The sequence below is a fragment of the Rhinolophus ferrumequinum genome, chromosome 18, assembly GCF_004115265.2.
Source record: "Rhinolophus ferrumequinum isolate MPI-CBG mRhiFer1 chromosome 18, mRhiFer1_v1.p, whole genome shotgun sequence".
In the NCBI taxonomy this organism is placed as follows: Eukaryota; Metazoa; Chordata; class Mammalia; order Chiroptera; family Rhinolophidae; genus Rhinolophus; species Rhinolophus ferrumequinum.
The window spans coordinates 29,770,742-29,788,630 of record NC_046301.1 but is presented as its reverse complement, the minus strand read 5'-3'; the positions used below and the strand labels follow the sequence as shown (position 1 = coordinate 29,788,630).

The 17,889-nt window shown below is 46.0% G+C and overlaps 1 protein-coding gene and 1 long non-coding RNA gene across 3 annotated transcripts in view; one reads left to right on the top strand and one right to left on the bottom strand.

The window, feature by feature from the left end:
- Nucleotides 1-17,889, top strand: part of INTS9 (integrator complex subunit 9) — an 85,496-nt gene extending 67,607 nt beyond the window's left edge. Inside the window, exons 9-17 of one of the 2 annotated variants that reach the window (XM_033134419.1) lie at nt 1,834-1,945; nt 4,276-4,456; nt 6,063-6,123; nt 8,443-8,614; nt 11,437-11,561; nt 12,387-12,554; nt 13,864-13,962; nt 15,045-15,182; nt 17,161-17,889. In XM_033134419.1, the coding sequence (XP_032990310.1) occupies nt 1,834-1,945; nt 4,276-4,456; nt 6,063-6,123; nt 8,443-8,614; nt 11,437-11,561; nt 12,387-12,554; nt 13,864-13,962; nt 15,045-15,182; nt 17,161-17,337 (1,233 nt within the window). In that variant the 3' untranslated portion in view covers nt 17,338-17,889. The remainder of the gene's footprint in view (nt 1-1,833; nt 1,946-4,275; nt 4,457-6,062; nt 6,124-8,442; nt 8,615-11,436; nt 11,562-12,386; nt 12,555-13,863; nt 13,963-15,044; nt 15,183-17,160) is intronic. The other variant, XM_033134420.1, reaches the window with a different exon arrangement.
- On the bottom strand, nt 15,172-17,144 carry LOC117037900 (uncharacterized). Its single transcript, XR_004425596.1, has 3 exons — nt 16,410-17,144; nt 15,726-15,799; nt 15,172-15,306 (listed from the first exon to the last, which is right to left on the bottom strand). It is a non-coding gene; the product is annotated as an uncharacterized LOC117037900 (long non-coding RNA).

Here is a 17,889-nt window from a genome sequence, read left to right as displayed (position 1 = left end):
TATATTTCCTTTAGATCAGTAGTTCTTAATCTTTTCAGGGTCATGGCCCCATATGGCAACCCAATTAAATCTATAGAAAAATGTACATAGCGATACACACAAATTCAGGGGGTTCCTGGGCTCAATTCCCCTGTCTCCCATCAGCCCTGTGAATCATTATTGGCTTGTTCTACTAAGATCCATATAAAATAGTGAACCATTTTAAGCTGAATATGCTACCGAACGAAGCTTGGTCCCTTTTGTCTCCATTGCGGTTTCCTTCTGCTTGATGCATGTGCACAATGAACAGTCCCGGGCTCACTACACACTCGCTGCTATAAACCACTGTACTGTATTTCCCCTTCCCTCCTTCTGGGGAAACAGTGAATGTATATGTATTTGTTAGAGAAATACAAATAGGTACATCAGATCTGCCCAAGAGGAGGAAAAGCTCTTATACACACTGCCATATATCTGCAAATAGCAATCAGAAGCTATTCAGTGTGATTGTCACAACCATACTTTTTCTGTATTCACATTAAAGAAATGTTTTTCAGATATAAGGCAGCTTACATAACCACAGTCCTGTTACTTAAAAAATAATGAAGCCCATATAGCCATGCTTATATAAAATGCTAAAGGAAAATAGATCACAAGGCACATGTACTCGGATGATGGGTCTTTGCTATGCTACAATTTGGAATTTTATTGCTTTACTGGGAAGCCCGGTTGGAATAGAGAAAGGATGGATGAGGCTTCCTAGTAAACCATGTTTGGGCTTGCTTATTGTTTTTCCCCCTAACATTCCAGTGAGAATACTAAATGAAACTGAGGAAAAGATGTGTTATAAAATGAAAACGTCTATGAGTTCTCCAGTGTCTTAATTATAAGCCTTCATTTTTGTTTCTAATTTCAATTCTGATTTACTTAGGGGGGAAAAATCACAATTAAATTCAAATTGTGCCAGGTAAAAAAGTAAAGATACGAGTCCTGAGGATTAGATAACAGTGCACCATAGGATTTTATAGGTCATAGGAAGATCGTGAGACTCAGAAATCACTGGAGGAAGATGGGTCAAGAAATGTGCCCACTTTACAAGACACCCAGCTTGGAGCTTCGGCTGAGGTCATATGGCTGGCAATAGAACTGGAAGGAAACCTTGTGTTTCTAATTCCTAATCCATTGTTCTTCCTGGCTCCTCTGCCATCGAGACTTAGGGAAAATCACCCAGGCTCCTTAAGTCTGCATTTTCATAACATACACTGACGTCATGTTACTCTGCAGAGTTGTTTTGAGAATCAAATTATATGGTGCAGTGGTTCTCAAGGCATGATGCCCACACACACACAGGAGCGTCTCCGGGGAACTTGTTAGAAATGCAGATTCTCAGGCCCAGCCCAGCCGCTCTGGGTGGGGCCCGGTGATGTGGGTCTCAGCAAACCCTCCAGGTGACTCTGCTGCACGCTCAAGTGTGAGGGCTGCCAATGGTGAGTGTCAGATAACACTTTGAAAGGAGCAAAAGCCTTGTAGAAATGTGCTTTTTGCTGTTGTTAAAGTAAAATTTGTATCTGATGAAACCCAAAGATTTTAAATGTACAGTTCTATGCATTTTGCTGTCATGTGCTCATCACCCCAGTTAACACAAAACTTTTCCATCACCCGCTAAAGTGCCTCCTCCCCTGAGTCCCTGTGCCCCTTGGGCAGCCGCTCTTCGATGACAGACTTCATTAGAGGGCGTAAGAGGACTTGGTCAGCTGGACATAGAAGGAGCATTGCGTATATTCTCTTTTTCCTTTACTATTTGTAGATAACATCCCTGTTAAAATTACTATGCGTAGTTCTCTGGTTTTTCAGCCCATGGACCAAGCTTCCCTCAAAAACAGCGACGTCCTGGTTCTGACAGGCCTCACGCAGATTCCTACCGCGAACCCGGATGGCATGGTGGGCGAGTTCTGCAGCAACCTGGGTATGTGTGCCCCTCCAGCCTTCTGGAGGATGCGGTTTCAATTTAGTTTTCGATAACTTGCTTCTGTAGAATGTTTTGCCCCTTCCCTTCAAGATTCACACCCTCTGATGCCCCTTTTACGGCCTTTTGGGGATTAAATGGGGATTTACTCACAGTCTTTTTGCTGATCCTTCAAAACCTGTGGTCAGCAAAAGCAGTTCTTAAGCAACTTAAATCTGAACGTGCCGTAAGAATGGTTGTTACAATGGTAAATTCAAATTTTTAGTACTTCATACAACAAATACTCAATATTCTCTCACTTGATTTACATAGAAAATTCTTAGTTAATCTTCTTGCTTTTGAGTGGGATTTGGTGGCAGATTAGGGACGTTTCCAGGGTGGTAGTTGTCAAACAGGGAAGAAATCACTGCTTTGCAAATAATAGCCCAGAAAAGACCGCATGTACTTTGAATTCACAACAGCGATACAGTGGATGGGTGCAATGTTTCCCCAGTGATATTTGGTTGGTGTTAAGTTTTTTCTTTTTTGGGGGAAAGACTAAACTGAGAGACTTGTGGGGTATTTGCTACCTGGAAGAAATTTATTTTTCTTTGGATATAATTGTCAATAAAATCTAGGAATCCTGTCTTTTAGAAAATTGTAGGTTGGTTACTGTCTTAGCTCAGGCTGCTATAACCAAATAGCATAGACTGGGCGGCTGAAACGACAGACATCTGTTCCTCACTGTTTAGGAGGCTGGGAAGTCGGAGGTTAGGGGGCCAGCAGGTCGGCGACCAGTGAGGACCCTCTTCCCAGCTGGCAGACAGCCTCCTCCACGCCGTGTCCTCATCGAGCGCAGAGAAGCAGCTCTGGTGGCTCTTCCTCGTCTTATAAGGACACTAATCCCATCATGGGCCTCCACCCTCACCTACACCTAATGACCTCCCAGAGTCCCCCCTCCGTGCCATCACATAGGGAGTTAGGGCGTCATTATCCTGTGAATGGGGGGGGACACAAGCCCTCAGCGCCTAACAATTTCCGAAGAGCTCGTAATGAGCGCAGACCCTCCACAAATAGCAGCAATTGTGAGTGACCTTCCCTCTGCTCTGGGGGAAGGAGGTGGTCATCGTCTCACATTATACGGACGGCACTAACTAGCCTTTGAAATTGCACGTGGCCATGCCAAAAACATGGACTTGGTTTTTATTCTTTGCTCATACTAACAAAGTTAAAGGAATTTTTTTCTTAACTTGGAAAAAGTATTGGACTAGTCTTAAATCTTTGATTTGTATGTTTATAATCTGGAGTCTTAGACACGAAGAACTCTAGGTCTAAAAGAGACCTTACGTCTAATCCACTATTTCCCAAAGTGGGGTGCAGTAATCACTTGCCTGAAGATCGCTGAGGCCACTTGCTAAAAATGCAAATTTGGGGGCCCTACCACAGACTTAGGAAGTCAGACTCTCTGGGGAGGGGAGAGATTCAGAAGAAAAGTTGTGTTTCAACATGTTTCCTGGCAATTTTCACACAAACTAAAGCTTAAAAACCACTGACCTAGTTCACTCCTCTAATATAACCAAGGAGGAAACTGAGGCTCAGCAGGCTTGTGGGTCCTGGAGCTCAGGCAGAGGCCAGGCAAGAGGCAGCCCTCTGGAGCCATGACCACTGATTGCGGATTTTCCCATAGTACCATACTCTAGTAGTAGCAAGTCAACCAGTATTCAAGGTACTGCTGCTTATTTTAGTTTGTTTTGAAAAACAAAACAAAACAAAAAAACACAAACTCGAGAGGGTACTTAGATTTTTTTTTCAGCCAGTTACAACTTCAAATAGGATTATACCCATACGTTGCAATTCCTCATTTAATAATTTAAGTATTTAAAGTATGGAGCATTTTCTTACAGACAAAACCTTAATGAAAGAAAATGTCACTAAAATGAGTCAAACAGAAAAATTTGACCTATTTCTTTAGAGGTCATTCAGCAGTGGTCAGAAAATGAACAGAGCCGAAGCCAGGCAAGTTTTGAAAAGAATCTAAAATGCGGAAGAGCTTGGAGGGTATGTCCTGAAGCTCGCTGTCCCTGGTAACCTTTAAAACCCAAACTCTTAATTGCATATGTATCCTGTTCCCTGGGGACTGAGGCACTGATTACAAACTCAGTTGCTTGTCACCTCTGGACTCTCGCACTTTGGTGCTATTCTTCAAAAGCAACAGAAGATGATACATGTGAATTGTACGAACAGAAATAGGAAAGTGAAAGAAATCCAAATATTATTTTTAAAATTCCACTCTACTTTTATAAAACTGTTCTTTTGATACTGTTGTTTTCTCTCTGGCTCCCACTTTCTAGCGCTGACAGTCCGGAATGGAGGAAACGTGTTGGTTCCCTGCTACCCTTCTGGGGTGATCTATGACCTCCTGGAATGCCTGTACCAATACATTGACTCAGCCGGCCTCTCCAGCATCCCTTTCTACTTCATCTCTCCTGTGGCTAACAGTTCACTTGAGTTTTCCCAGATTTTTGCCGAGTGGTATGTCTGTGTTCTTTTCTCTGAGTTCTATTTTGATTCAATACGTTGAAGCAGTAAGACTAGAAATCCTGTTTTTTTCCTCCTATTACTATGAAACTCTCGTTTTGTTGTTTTTCCGTATTCTATGATGTGAAGATTGTATTAATGAAAGCCAAATCTGTTGCATTGCTAGAGTTTAGAAGAATAATTATTCAAGGAAGGAAGGGTGAAAGAGAAAGACTTCACTTAACCAGCACTTTCCAAATTAGCAACAGAAATATTTGTTCTCTCACATACTATCCTCTGCCTGTTACAAAGGAAAATTACATTCTAAAAGAGAAACAAATTTTAAAGCCCAAGCTTCTATTGTCTAAATTTGTAATAACCAAGACCCAAAAATCACAGTGGAATTTCACATTTCCATCAGTAGCTAATCAGATGAAACTGATCCAAATGCACTCCAAATAAAAATTCAAAATGATTCTAATTAAAACATCTAAAAGTCTAAAAATATATAAAAATGAATAAATACATTTGTAATACCAAATCTAATAAGAAAAACAATATTTTTTTCATTTCAGTAGCATATTTGACCAAATTAAGTTTTATTACAGCAGGAAATTGTTCAAATCCTAGGTGGGTAAATTATTGAATAATGTGAAGAACCTTTTTAGTATTATTTAGATGCATGTTTGAATCTAACTCATCTGGTCAAAAACAAGGGAGAGATGGAGGAAATAGTTAAACTTTTAAACTAGACCTAATAGCCTGAAAATGGTGTTTCCACACATTCAGGGGTATGAAAACACACCTACATAGGGTGTTTAACCCCTTTTAGTGCTGTGGTGGCCTGATGGACACGATATTCTAAGTTTCTAATTAAAAAGGAATTTGGACATTATTCTGTCGTAACACACCCCATATGCTGCCCACCCCATCTGCACACACAGTTTTTTAAAGACATTTTTTCCTGCCCCTTTAGTTGTGGTCAAGGTCTTTTTTCATGTTTGTCAGCAGGACTGTAACACACACTACAAACATTCAGTGTCTCCAAGTTCAGGTATAACACTTAGTTACACTCCAGTTAGAGTAACCAGCACTGCTTAGGTGCGTAAAACAGGAAATTATGTCTGAAAAAGGTATCTGATCATAACTAATGCAATATGGTATCTTGGATTGGATCCTGGAACAGAAAAAGGACATTAGTGGAAAAACTGGTGAAACCCCAATAAAGCCTGGAATTTAGTTAATTGGAATGTGTTAATATTGATTTCTTAGTTTAACAGATGTATCACGGTTCTAAGATGTTAACATCAGGGGACGCTAGGTGAAGGGTACATGGGAACAATGTACTATCTTTGCTACTTTCCTGTAAATCTGAAATTATTCCAAATAACAAGGTTACTTTTTAAGAAAAAATGTGTTAAGGAATTTTAAGGTTAAAAAAATGCGCACAGAGAGTTACGTTCTGAATGCTTTGTAGATGCTGGCTTTTATTCACTGAGATTTACCAGCAGGAAAATTTCAAATAAACTTTAGTGTTTTATATTTGCGCTGCCACCACTAGGTGGCAACAAATGACCCTGTGTGCCCTCCCTCACTTGCTGGTCTGTTTTTCCTCTTTAAGGCTTTGTCATAACAAACAGACGAAGGTGTATCTCCCAGAACCGCCTTTCCCTCATGCAGAGGTAAGAAAATGGAATTACTGAGTCAGAGCAAGAAAGAAACACGGATAAATGGATGTGGATGGAGACAGCAGGCCATTAGATAAAAAAATATCCTTACATAAACTCATCTAGCCCTTTGTTTCCTGTGTGTGATGACAATGAAGTACTCACTCCAGATTCACTACTTTCTCTTCTTATTAACACATTATAGTACCGGTGTGTTTATATACCTCATAGCTTACCACTGTTTATTGATACGGGGTGAGGAATTTTATTCCAATATCTACCACTAACTTTTTTGCATAACAGATTTATTTATTATCAAAGTCTCCTTTCCAGTTAGTTATGGTGATGATAGATGTAAAGTTTTAATGAGGAAAATACTAACATTTCAGTTTAAAATATAGGGGAGTCAAAAGGTACAAACTTCCAGTTATAAAATAAATAAGTCATGGGGATGTAATGTACAGCATACTGACTATAGTTAATAATACTGTATTGCATATTTGAAACTTGCTAAGAGAGTAGATCTTAAAAAGTTCTCATCACAAGGAAAAAAAAGTGTAACGTTATGGTGACAGATTATTGTAACTATATGGCAACTGGACTTACTGTGGTGATCATTTTGCAATATATACAAATATCGAATCATGATGTTGTATACCTGAAACTAATATAATGTTATATGTCAGTTATACCTCAATTTAAAAAAATAGAACCCCCTCACAGAACTGCTGCATATTTTTATATAGATATATACCCAGTTTTGTTTCCACTCTTTTTTTTTTTTTAACCAAACGGTGTGTCATGGACTTTTTTCTGTGTAGCTCATATCATGATTACTGCTGAATACTAATATACAATAGCTTATCATATAAATATACTATAATGTACTTAACCATTCTCTTACTATCAGACAACAGAGATACTCCCGACTTTTTGCTGTATAGTTTTTAGAAGATGCTTAAATTGGTATAACCACTTGAGGAAACTGACAGGATCTGCAATCGCATGTTAGTTCTGGATGGTCAAATGTAGTGAGTCAGCTGGAAAGGTCGATCCAAGTGGCAAACAAAGAGATGAATTTATCTTAGTCTCGATGCATTGATCAGGAGAGCTGCGGGAACTGCCGGCGATGCCTAAAAAGTGACTTACGTTGTGTGCAAAGCCCTGCTGCTATTCTTAGAACCCCATTCATCTGCCTGACGTCTCTGGATACAATAGACTTATTAGTCTTTCAGACAGCCGCTCACCCATTTAACTGGGGCGCGTAATGATTTTGGCCAAGGAGGTTATAAAACATCAGTTTTATTTGCATGTAACTTGGGAATTCAGTGTTTGCTCCATCTCTCCTGTGCGTATCCCACCCGACATGTGACACCTGATTAAAGCTCCAGGGTAGAACTGCAGTCTTTCAAATAAAAGCAGGTCTCTCTGAATTAAAGATTTCATCTTTCAAGTGAAGAGAGTGCGGCTTCCATTTGGGGACTGTCCCACTCTGGCCACATTCTCACTATTGGGGTGACTTCAGTTGGCCTTGGAGTTGTTGGTAGGGCTCCCCCCTCTTAAGCATTAGGGGTTGCTTCAGGATGAAGCCGTGTCCCAGACCATTTCTTTACGCCGCATCCGCAGGAATACTCCCTTTGGCTTAGTTGATACTTAGGGGCTCTGAGGTCTTAGGGATGTTTGTCATCTGGCCTTTTGAGGTGGTTACTGAGCAGTGTCACGAGATGCTGGCTTTGCCTTGGGTCGGGCCTGATGGTGGGAGAATATCATCAAGAATTGTGCTGGAAGGGAGACCATTTGGGTTGAAAACATACACTTCTGAGACACGTGTGAGGCTGTGCGTGGCCTGCATCGTACTGTGGCTCTCTGTGTCATGAGGCCATCACGTCTCCCAGATTTCTGAAAGCCAGTTTGGTCTGTCTTTATTGAGTTGCCACAGTAACTTACAGCTTCTCAAGAGGAGGTCCTTCCTGTGTGAGGCGTTTATGGGTGATGCACATGTTTTGGAAGGTTACTTATACTTCAAACAGTAACGGACAGTGGGGACTTCCGGGGCCGGGGCGCGGGGTGTCGGGAAGCAGTAAAGGAGGAGGAAGACTCTATCGGTCTTAACAACCTGAATAAAAGTTCCCAGTTAGTATGTTCCTATTACCAAAAGGTCCCATCTGTTCAGAAAGTTCCATTGTAGTTAAAAAAAAAAAAATTCCATCTTTGGCTAATTTTAATAAGTTTCGTTTGTAATTTTAATTTCCTCCTGAGCACCCTCCCATGCTGTGTTCTTCTACCCAGGCAGGCTAACGTCTCTTCATGTGCCTTTTCCTGTATCTGTTCTAGCTCATTCAGACCAACAAGCTGAAGCACTACCCCAGCATCCACGGCGACTTCAGCAACGATTTCAGGCAGCCGTGCGTGGTGTTCACCGGGCACCCTTCCCTCCGCTTTGGGGACGTGGTCCATTTCATGGAGCTCTGGGGAAAGTCTAGTCTCAACACTGTCATCTTCACAGGTGGGTAAACCACAAAACCCCCCTTTCCTCTGGCTGTCACTGGATGTACCTACCAGTTAGAGACCCAGAGTGAATTTTACAAGGAGGCATGAATCTGAACACTCTTCTGTCATAGTTGCCAGAAGCTGAAGGAACCACGAGGGAAAGCGTCAGGTAAAGCAGAATGTACTGAGATGGCTGCTGGATAAAGCTTTCACATCTGTTTCTGTGGGGTTTCCCTGATAAATTCCCAGATTTCACTAAACTAACTTGGGTAGGATTCTGTAAGCTGTTTCCATAACTGCAGGAATTCTAGTCGCCAGTCTTCTTCTACCATTTAGGAATCATTTCCCGAGCTGGGTCTTACTGCCTTGATTAGAATTGACTCTGGCGTGCAGTTTTTCTTCTGGAGACAAACCCCTCAGAGTGAAACAAATCCTTTCATGAGATCAAGTAGGGGTTTTACTTAATCACTGTATTATTTGATCAGTGTAAGGGCTTCAGACAGCGTTGGGATTTGAACATCTTATGGAAGATGAAGTGAAACACCCTGAGCTGAAGTCAGGCCTAATTTACTGTAGCCTCAGCAGTTCCCTCAGCTCCGAGCCCTGCGTTCCTCGTTGTAAAGTGGGGTTGCTGGTGGCTGTCTCCTCAGGCAGCTCTGGCATTTAGTGGTCCGTTGTAAGCACGTCGTACAGAACCCAGCATATAAAGGCTGTTGAGAAAGTATCGGTTGCCCTCTTGGAGTTTTCTAATTACTCTTAAGACAAGTGATGGAGCAGAGTCTCACTGTGCCCAAAGCTTCAGGGTCAGGGACACTGGGTCCTTCCCTGTGCTAAGCCTGTTTGTCAGGAGTTAGTGTCCCCCAGCCCAAAGCCACCAGGAGCACACCCGGAGCACACCCGGAGATGCGCAAAGCTGGGTTTATGGCCTGCTTGCAGCGAGGGAGAACGCGCGCCATCTCAGAGCTTGTTAGAAAGACCTCCGTATGGATCTGGGCTTGCATGAGGTGATTTTGAGGTGGGTTCCCAGAGGTGGGACGCTGCAGTGGGTCAGGTACTAGCGGGAAGCAGGAGCAGTTCTCCGATTGGGTATCTTCGTGATTCTCATCTGGAGGGCAAGAAGAATGGAGCCGGGATAGGCTCCTTTGGTGGTCTGGACCTTGCTGTGGTTTTGTGTCCGGGCATGATCACAGAGGCCTCTTGTTTTTGTCTTGATCCAGCGTCGTCACTGAGTGGCCTTACCTGGTGTCAGTGTTGGCGAAATTGTGTCTCTCCAGCAGAACACCACGGCCAGCCGCCAGTGCCAGGCCAGCCCCTGCTAAGAGCGAAGCCCAGCCGCCAGTGCCAGGAGGGCTCGGAAGAGCAGCGTCGGCTGCTGCTCTTCTCCCCAGACCCCTTTTGGCCAAAGGCAGGGGCGGTCAGCTACACACTCAGAACCTCACCATTTCCTAGTTTTATTAGCAGGGGGTGGTCCAGGGAATGTTGTGTGTAGCAGGATTGAGGGTCTCCCTTGTTCTTTCTGAGGAGAATTGCCTCTGACATTGGGACCCTGTTTACATAGGCACAGTACGAAGCGTTCGCTGTAGTGTACTTTTTCTTCAGCCAGCTAAGAAGAAATTAAGGCTTATGTGACTGTCCATGACAACTCTGGGTAGTGAATTTCAATGTTAGCTGATTCGTTGTGCTCCCAGAGCAGAACTTGGGGTGTTCGTGATGTCTGCTAGTGTCAGCGATAACTTTTGCACCACTTCTTCCAGTGTCACAGTGACTGTGGGCATTGCAGCTTGCAGAGCACACACAAAAAGGGGGGTCAATTATCTCTCCCTGGCAGCCTGTGCTGGCCTCATGTGGGGATTTCTGGGTACACTTCTTAGGGAAACAGGATCCACTGGACGGGTGGTCACTGAAAAATCTACAAGTTCTGTCACTTATCCTGAACCCACCATGTGGCAGGTGAACGTCAGCCTGAGGGCTGTAAGAAGTGGTGTCTCCATGGAGGCACACGAGCTGCCTTGGGAACGTACCATTTTTCATACCAGTTGTGTGCCAGTTCCTTTGGCACAAGGTGGGCAGCTTCCTCGGGTGGAATGAATAGTCCGCACCAAGCAGGGAGCGGCCCTTAGAGAACTACCTGGCCATTAAGACCAGGACGGTTCCCAGTCGTGATGCACTGGGCTTTGCTGACAGTACAGGTGTCAGCAGAAGCATTTTCCTGACGTGGGTTCAAGGTCCTGTTACTCTTCTGACAAGCAGATGGCCCACGATTTGAGTGTTAGCTTGCAGCACTGGTTTCGAGTGGTCTGTGCCAGGTTTCTCCTCTGAAGTCACTGGTTTTGTGTTTTGTATACTGTGTGGGAGGACTCTTTGAGACTATGTGTATATCCTGGTCTTCCCCAAATTTTTATCTAATTTTTTTAGCATCTGTTGATGATTCTGGGCTGAAGAAGTTATTACTATGATGATTTCCACACGGTGCTTTTTTTAAAAAATGTCATCATTTCTTTTACATTTATTTTGGCATTTGGTTGCAGGGCAGAGCTTTCCATTTGTGCCCATTTACTATTTATCCCTCATTTATCCCATCTGTCCCTTTATGTTGAAAACCTTGAGCTCACACTCACACCTGCAATTCCGCCTCCATCCTACAGCGTTCATTCTTGCCTTTCCCTTTCCCTGTTTGTAAGTGACCCCTCTCCGATGACGAGGAGTCGGCTCCCATCACCCTCCCTCCATGCGCTGACTCCCTGGCTCACCCCGCTAACCACAGCTCACAGCTGCCTCCTCACTTGGCAGCTCCTCTGTTACCTGCATGTTCAGTTGTCTTTTTCGTGCTCTCCTTAGAACCTGACTTCTCCTACCTGGAAGCACTGGCTCCCTACCAGCCCTTGGCCATGAAATGCATTTACTGCCCCATTGATACACGATTGAATTTCATCCAAGTGTCAAAGCTGCTTAAAGAAGTGCAGGTAACCAAAGAAACCGTGCTGGGGCCTTCCCATCCGTCCGTCCGTCCGTCCGTCCATCCGTCCGTGGTCCTGTTACCTCTGTGGGGTTGTGCATCTGGTATGAGGGGAGGGGGTTTCTTGCTGCATTCCTTATCTTCCTCACTTCTGAACATCTGCAGAGCTGGGGCACATACTAGTTACCCGTCAAACTTCAAAGTAGTGAGCTCTACACCCTGAAAGAAGTTTCCATTCTAAAGCAACCAGAAATGGAAGGAGAAAGCATAAACCGCTATTATTTTTTATGAGGACCATATGTGTCCAGTTAAAAGCAAATTTCCCCCCTGCCCCCACACAGAAAAAGTCATTCTAGGAACATATTCATCAAGCTGAAAGTTTCACTGAAGCGTGTATTGGGCCTTTGTTGCACATTTGGGTCAGTTCCACTCACAGTGTCATTTTGCTTCTTGTTAAGAGGTTTGTTTTCGTTTGGTTTTTGTTGTTGCTTTTGTTTTTTTCATTTTTCATTTTCAGCCATAGAGAAAGGGGAGAAGTAACTGGGGGAAAGTGGAAGGTAAAAGGAAGAAGTCTGCGGAGGGAGAGCAGCGGTAGCTGGCTGGCGGTTCAGGGATTACCCTGAAATTTTTATTCTTCTCCCCACACTGCACTGCTCTCTCTTTTCCCTGGTTACTTGGGTTTGCAAGGACGGGAGTTCTGGGGAGCCTGAGCATCCGAGGAGCTGGGATGAGGCCGGGAACGGGCCTCCGCGTGGGCTGCTCTGCGCTGGGATGAGGCCGGGAACAGGCCTCGCGTGGCTGCTCTGCACTCACCCTGCCCGTTGGCCCGCAGCCCCTGCACGTGGTCTGTCCTGAGCAGTACACACAGCCGCCCCCCGCGCAGTCCCACAGGACGGACCTGATGATCGACTGCCAGCCGCCGCCCGTATCCTACCGGCGGGCTGAGGTGCTCACCCTGCCCTTCAAGCGGCGGTATGAGAAGATCGAAATCATGCCCGAGGTGAGCTCGGGTTTCCCACGCGAGTCTCTGGGAGAAGACCGTGGCTTGCTTTTGGGTTGTGTCAGATATGGATGAACCAAAGAACCTAGACACTTAAGCAAGTGGGAAGACAGGTGGCGTTTTCAGAGCCTTCTCGTGTATCAGGTAGTGAAGCAGCAGCTGTAAGATCAAGACTGCTGCTTCTGTTAACATTTTGCGTGGGATCCCGGAGGACACAAGTGCTGATGCCAGCTCGGTCCTTAACCCCCCTGGGGCTGTGGATTTTGTTCAGCTCCCTGGACCTCATTTATGAGTGAGGGTCCAGTTTCACCGAATGCAGAGAGATGGAGGAGATAAGAGTAACCAAAAAATGAGAAACTTTATTTGTATGCATTCTAGTATAACTTAAAAGATCTAGTAAAGTCGAAGTATTTTATAGTTCCATGAAATCTAAGCCTGCTTGAATAGGGAAAAAGTCCAAAAGCATGCCGAGCATGTGGGGCAGTGGAGGTGTGTTGCATGAGTGGCTGGTGTGATGGGGGAGGCAGCAAGAGTCAGAAGCCCGGCTCCTGCAGCGACAGCATAGAAAACTGCAGGAAGCCGCTTCTGGCTTCCTTTTGTCTTCTGAGACAGATTTTAACACACAATAAAAAGAGGTAGGAAAACTCATTACAAAGCAGTGTCCCCAGAGTTCCCTTTGCAGTTCACAATAGAATCCAGATCTTCGGTTTGAAGCCCAGGCTCCTGGATGTTGCTCATTTCCACAGCCCTGAGCAAGGCTGGTGGGGTAGCCCCGCCAGGTGCCACCAAGTGGGGACCCAGAGTCCAGTACATTCAGTCCTTTCCAGAATTAACTGAAGTTGTTTTTTTAATTCAGAGCAGTAGGTAAAAGAGATCCAAACAGATTTCAGTAACATCAGTGATAACTACTGATGTTTGCTGGTTAGAAGTTAAAAGTAAGGCATTTAAAAATATTTACTCATTCATTTTAAAATAACAATATAAGCCCATTATATTGGTTATGATGGTTCAGAGCTGAGCCCTCAGCAGGGTGTTGGCATGTCATCGTTTGGGGGTGAGTAACAAAAGGGAGCAGCAGAGGCGTCAGCATCCTGGGGTCCCAGCTCGATGGTGAGCAGGTTAGTTCTCTTCCTCCTCAGCCATTTATCCGCCACTACCCCGTTCCTGTCTCCTCCTCCTTCCTTTATTGTGACAGACATAGCTACACAGTGTGTGTGATGTGTGGTAAGCTGACCCCGGGGCATCCCCCTGCAGCCCCCATGCCCTCACCCTAGAGTGAACCTGACTGAAATCCTCTGTTTGCTTGCAGCTCGCAGATTCACTTGTGCCCATGGAGATTAAGCCTGGCATTTCCTTGGCAACTGTTTCGGCCGTGCTGCACACGAAAGATAACAAGCACGTCCTCCAGGTATCGTAGGGGAGGGTGGGCTGCAGAGGTGAGGCACCTCTGGGGACTATGCAAAGTCGGCAGTCCCCCCAACAAAACGAGGTCGCAGCATTCCACCCAGCTCCCAGGACACTGCTTGCCAAACCAGCAATCAGAACCAGATTGCGGGACGAGTAGACGTGACACAAAGCGGGCACTGAGAACTAAGTGCCTCAGAGAGAAGAGGGAAGGGCAACTATTACTCACAGAGACGGGGCCACGCATCCTACTGAGAGCTGCTCGCAGCTGTGAGTGGGGGCATCAGTCACCCAGCTCCCGCAGGCACGATCGTTACAGGAGTGCTTCTGGAGCACCCACCCAAGCACCACAGGGCACTCGTGGGTGTGTGGGGGAGACATAAAGGCAGCATAGGAGGCCTGGAACCACAAAGGCCCGAGGGTACACAGGTGGCGGCATCGTGCTAACTCCCCCCCCACCATGAAAACCTGCTGGGCCCTGCATAGCAGTAGTATGCGGACGGCTCCACTTATCCACTTAAAGTACGCAGGACGTGTGCTAGCTCCTTCACGCATTGTCTTGCTAATCCTCACAAAACTCTTAGCACCATTTTATAGGCAATTGCTCTGACCTTCATTTTCTTGACAAAGGTTCCGGAGCCAGAAGGGTTCTAGCCCCTGGGTCTGACCGCACAGCCAGCGTCCTTTGCCACTGTGCTGCTGCTCTACCTGCAATTGCCAACACAGTTTATTAAGAATATACTCAGAAAAGACTGAACTGAATCAATTAGAATTAACAATGGACCTTGATAAAAGATATCTTTTGCCAAATAAGACATTGATCCTACGTGGAGAGTTGGCGTTACTTGCTTTTATTGAAAAGAAGTCCAGCTGGAGCCCCCAGTCAGCAGTGACCCTGAATGCAGGTGCCGCGGACTTTACCCCCGGGTGGCGCCTGGCCCTGGGCCTCTGTCCGGGAAGGGGAACCTGAGGGCAGCTTCACGGAGGGGAGGGCAGCTTCACGGAGGTTCTTTTTCGGTGGCCAGTCCTGAGCTCCGCTGCTCCCGGGCAAGTTCTTGCTAAGATCCATGTTTCCTTCTGCTTTAGCCCCCGCCCAGGCCTGCCCAGCCCACAGGTGGTAAGAAGAGAAAGCGGGCGAGTGATGACATCCCAGACTGCAAGGTTTTGAAGCCTCTGCTGAGCGGCTCCATCCCAGTCGAGCAGTTTGTGCAGACCCTGGAGAAGGTGAGTCCCGTGTTTGCAGTGTCAAACCCAGGAGCCGGCCTTTCTGCTGTGCATCGTGGCCTCCTGCTCAAGGACTGTGTTGCTGCTTTGCACTCACTCGAGCGCCTGTCCCTGTAGCAGCGGCCTGGTCCAAGGTCATGTAGGGGACAGAACCAGGGCAGAGTCACAGAGGTGAGAGAAGAGCGTGCCCTCCTTCCCAGCGGCCCCCAGGTGCTGCTCTGCTGGCCCCATCAAGCCCCCTTTCTTGTGGGAACTAGAGTGAGGAAAGGCCTCTGCTCAGAAACCTAGAAGCTGAGAGATTGGGTGGAAAAGGCCCCCTCTGGAGCCGCACTTTTCTACATGTCAGAGAGCCCGCATGGCTGTGTCACAGGGGACGAGAGTCTGGGGCTGAGTGTCAGGAGTGGGGTCAGAGGGCATCAGTGTGGCCGGGTCGCTGGGAGGACAGTGGGCCTTCTCCACCGCACAGCCGTCCCGCCCTCGCCCCCATGGCTGCTCCTCCCGAGGAATCGATTTCTTGACTACAATTTTAAGAAAAAAATTTACCTTAAAGTTTTTTGTAATTTTGGCTTCAGTCACAGAACTTCAGAGATCAGTTTTACCGTTAGAATTATAGACTCCTTAATAGAAAGAAGGAATTAGATAAATATATATTATCCATGTTGCTTCTTGCAACAACTGCAGCTAACTCTAATCAAAAGTTCCAGGATAGATTTTCTTTTGTTAAACTATGAGTGATGCCTTTTATCCAAGCTGAGTATCTCAGTTGCTGAGTTCTTCCAAATCACAAAGGCTTTCCCTTTATTAGGATTTGTTTTCTCCATTAGCCATTTAATTTTCCCTGAAGGGAGGGCATCAGCCCCTCGTCAGTCATGTGGGGTGCTAATAGGCTTCACCTGGGACACCCCGTGTGACGTGACACAGGACGTGTGACGTAGGTGAGCCCATCCTCACTGTCTCCGCCTGCACGTGCAGTGCTCCCAGCCCCGACTGACGCAAGTCAAGCTTGACTTGTTTTTTTTAAAAACGGGGAACTTGGTTCCCCCAGAAAGACCTTTACTTGGTTATTCTGCCTGGTTCATCTGGGAATTGCCCCCTTCCTAGGGGTCTGACCCTAACCGTTCCCTCCACCATTTCTGCCTTGTTTCCTTCTGCGGGGGGAATGTTAGTACCTGGCCCTGCGCACTTTCTAGGACTAGGTGGAGGTCACCTCCCTCGGTCAGTCATTACCTGTCTGGTGTCCCTGTCAGACAAACCAGTCTTCTTTCCACTTCTTTTCTTCTTTCTCAACTTTGTGTAAGAAAAATCCTGTAATTCGCATCAGAGATGGCTACAGAAATATTTGCTGTGCTGCCTTATCTCCTCCTCCCTTGAGAGGGATTTGCCAGATTCCAAGGTGAGTGGCATCCTGCCACGAGGAATGGCATTGTCCGAGGACAGGAGGGCGCTTGCTGCCCAGGGCCTGCCCGGCGTCCCAGCCTCCTGCACCCAGGCGCTGGGACCACAAAAGCTTAAGCAGGTTACAGAAATGCTGTGTTTTCCATGAGCTTTGACATATTCTGGGGACTTCTTTAAAGTACAGTTGACCTTTGAACAACCTGGGCTTGAACTGCGCGGGTCCACTTACATGCGGATTCTTGGGGGAGAAAGGGGGTCCTGTAACCAATCCCCGCAGGTACCAAGGGACAACTGTAGTTGGGGGAGTCAGAAGTTATATGCAGATTTTCAACTGTGTTGGGGGTTAGCACCCTTCACCCCGTGTTGTTCTGGAGTCAACTGTCTATGGAACTATGGTTGAATTCTGTAATTCTGCTCTGAAGAATTATATTGAGGGGTATCAAAAATGCCACTTTCTAGAATGTTCAATGTAGCCAGGTCTAGGAAGTGTCATTGTTAGAATTCTCAGTTGCTGAAAGCGCCTGCCTGCCAGCCGCTGCTTTTCAGTGCCCAGCAGCCTCCTTTCTCTTTTCTGTTGGAGCAGCACGGCTTCAGTGATATCAAAGTGGAAGACACCACCAAGGGCCATATCGTCCTGCTCCAGGAAGCCGAGACGCTCATCCAGATCGAGGAAGATTCAACCCATATCATCTGTGACAACGACGAGGTGCTGAGGGTGCGCCTGCGGGATCTCGTCCTCAGATTCCTGCAGAAGTTCTGAAGGGGACGTCTGCACCATTCCTGCCTCTCTGAAATCCTCCAGTCGCCAGCTGGGCTGCCAGCACAGCCAGCTGAGGAGGGCACGTGAGGTTAGCCACGTCTCGGGGGTCTTCTGGCTGAAGGAAAAGAGACTCTGAGGGACATGAGCAGGAGTTACAGCCAGAATCTCCTGGGCTGGGTTTCTAGCACTGTTTCAGGAAAGACTTCTGCTTGAAGCTTTAGATTCATTTTCTCCCCGAGGCTGGCTCTCTTGAGTAGTCAGGATGGTAAGACAGCTGAGAAGTAGCATAAAAGTGACAGAAGCCGTTTTCCAAGAGGTTGATGGTGGGAGGGGAGGTTAAAAAAAAAAGACTAACTTGTCTTAAGTGGCTGGTGTTTTCTTCATAGTTTCACAGGCCTCGGGCAGGGGAGCTAATCTTTGATTTTGTTTTACTTGTTTGTCTACAGTGCTGCACCTAATAAGACAAGACATCCCCCCAAATTAGTAAAAACTCAATTATCTGTATTTTATATTGTGAGCCCATTTTGTTAATAAAACTTATTTTTTAGAGAA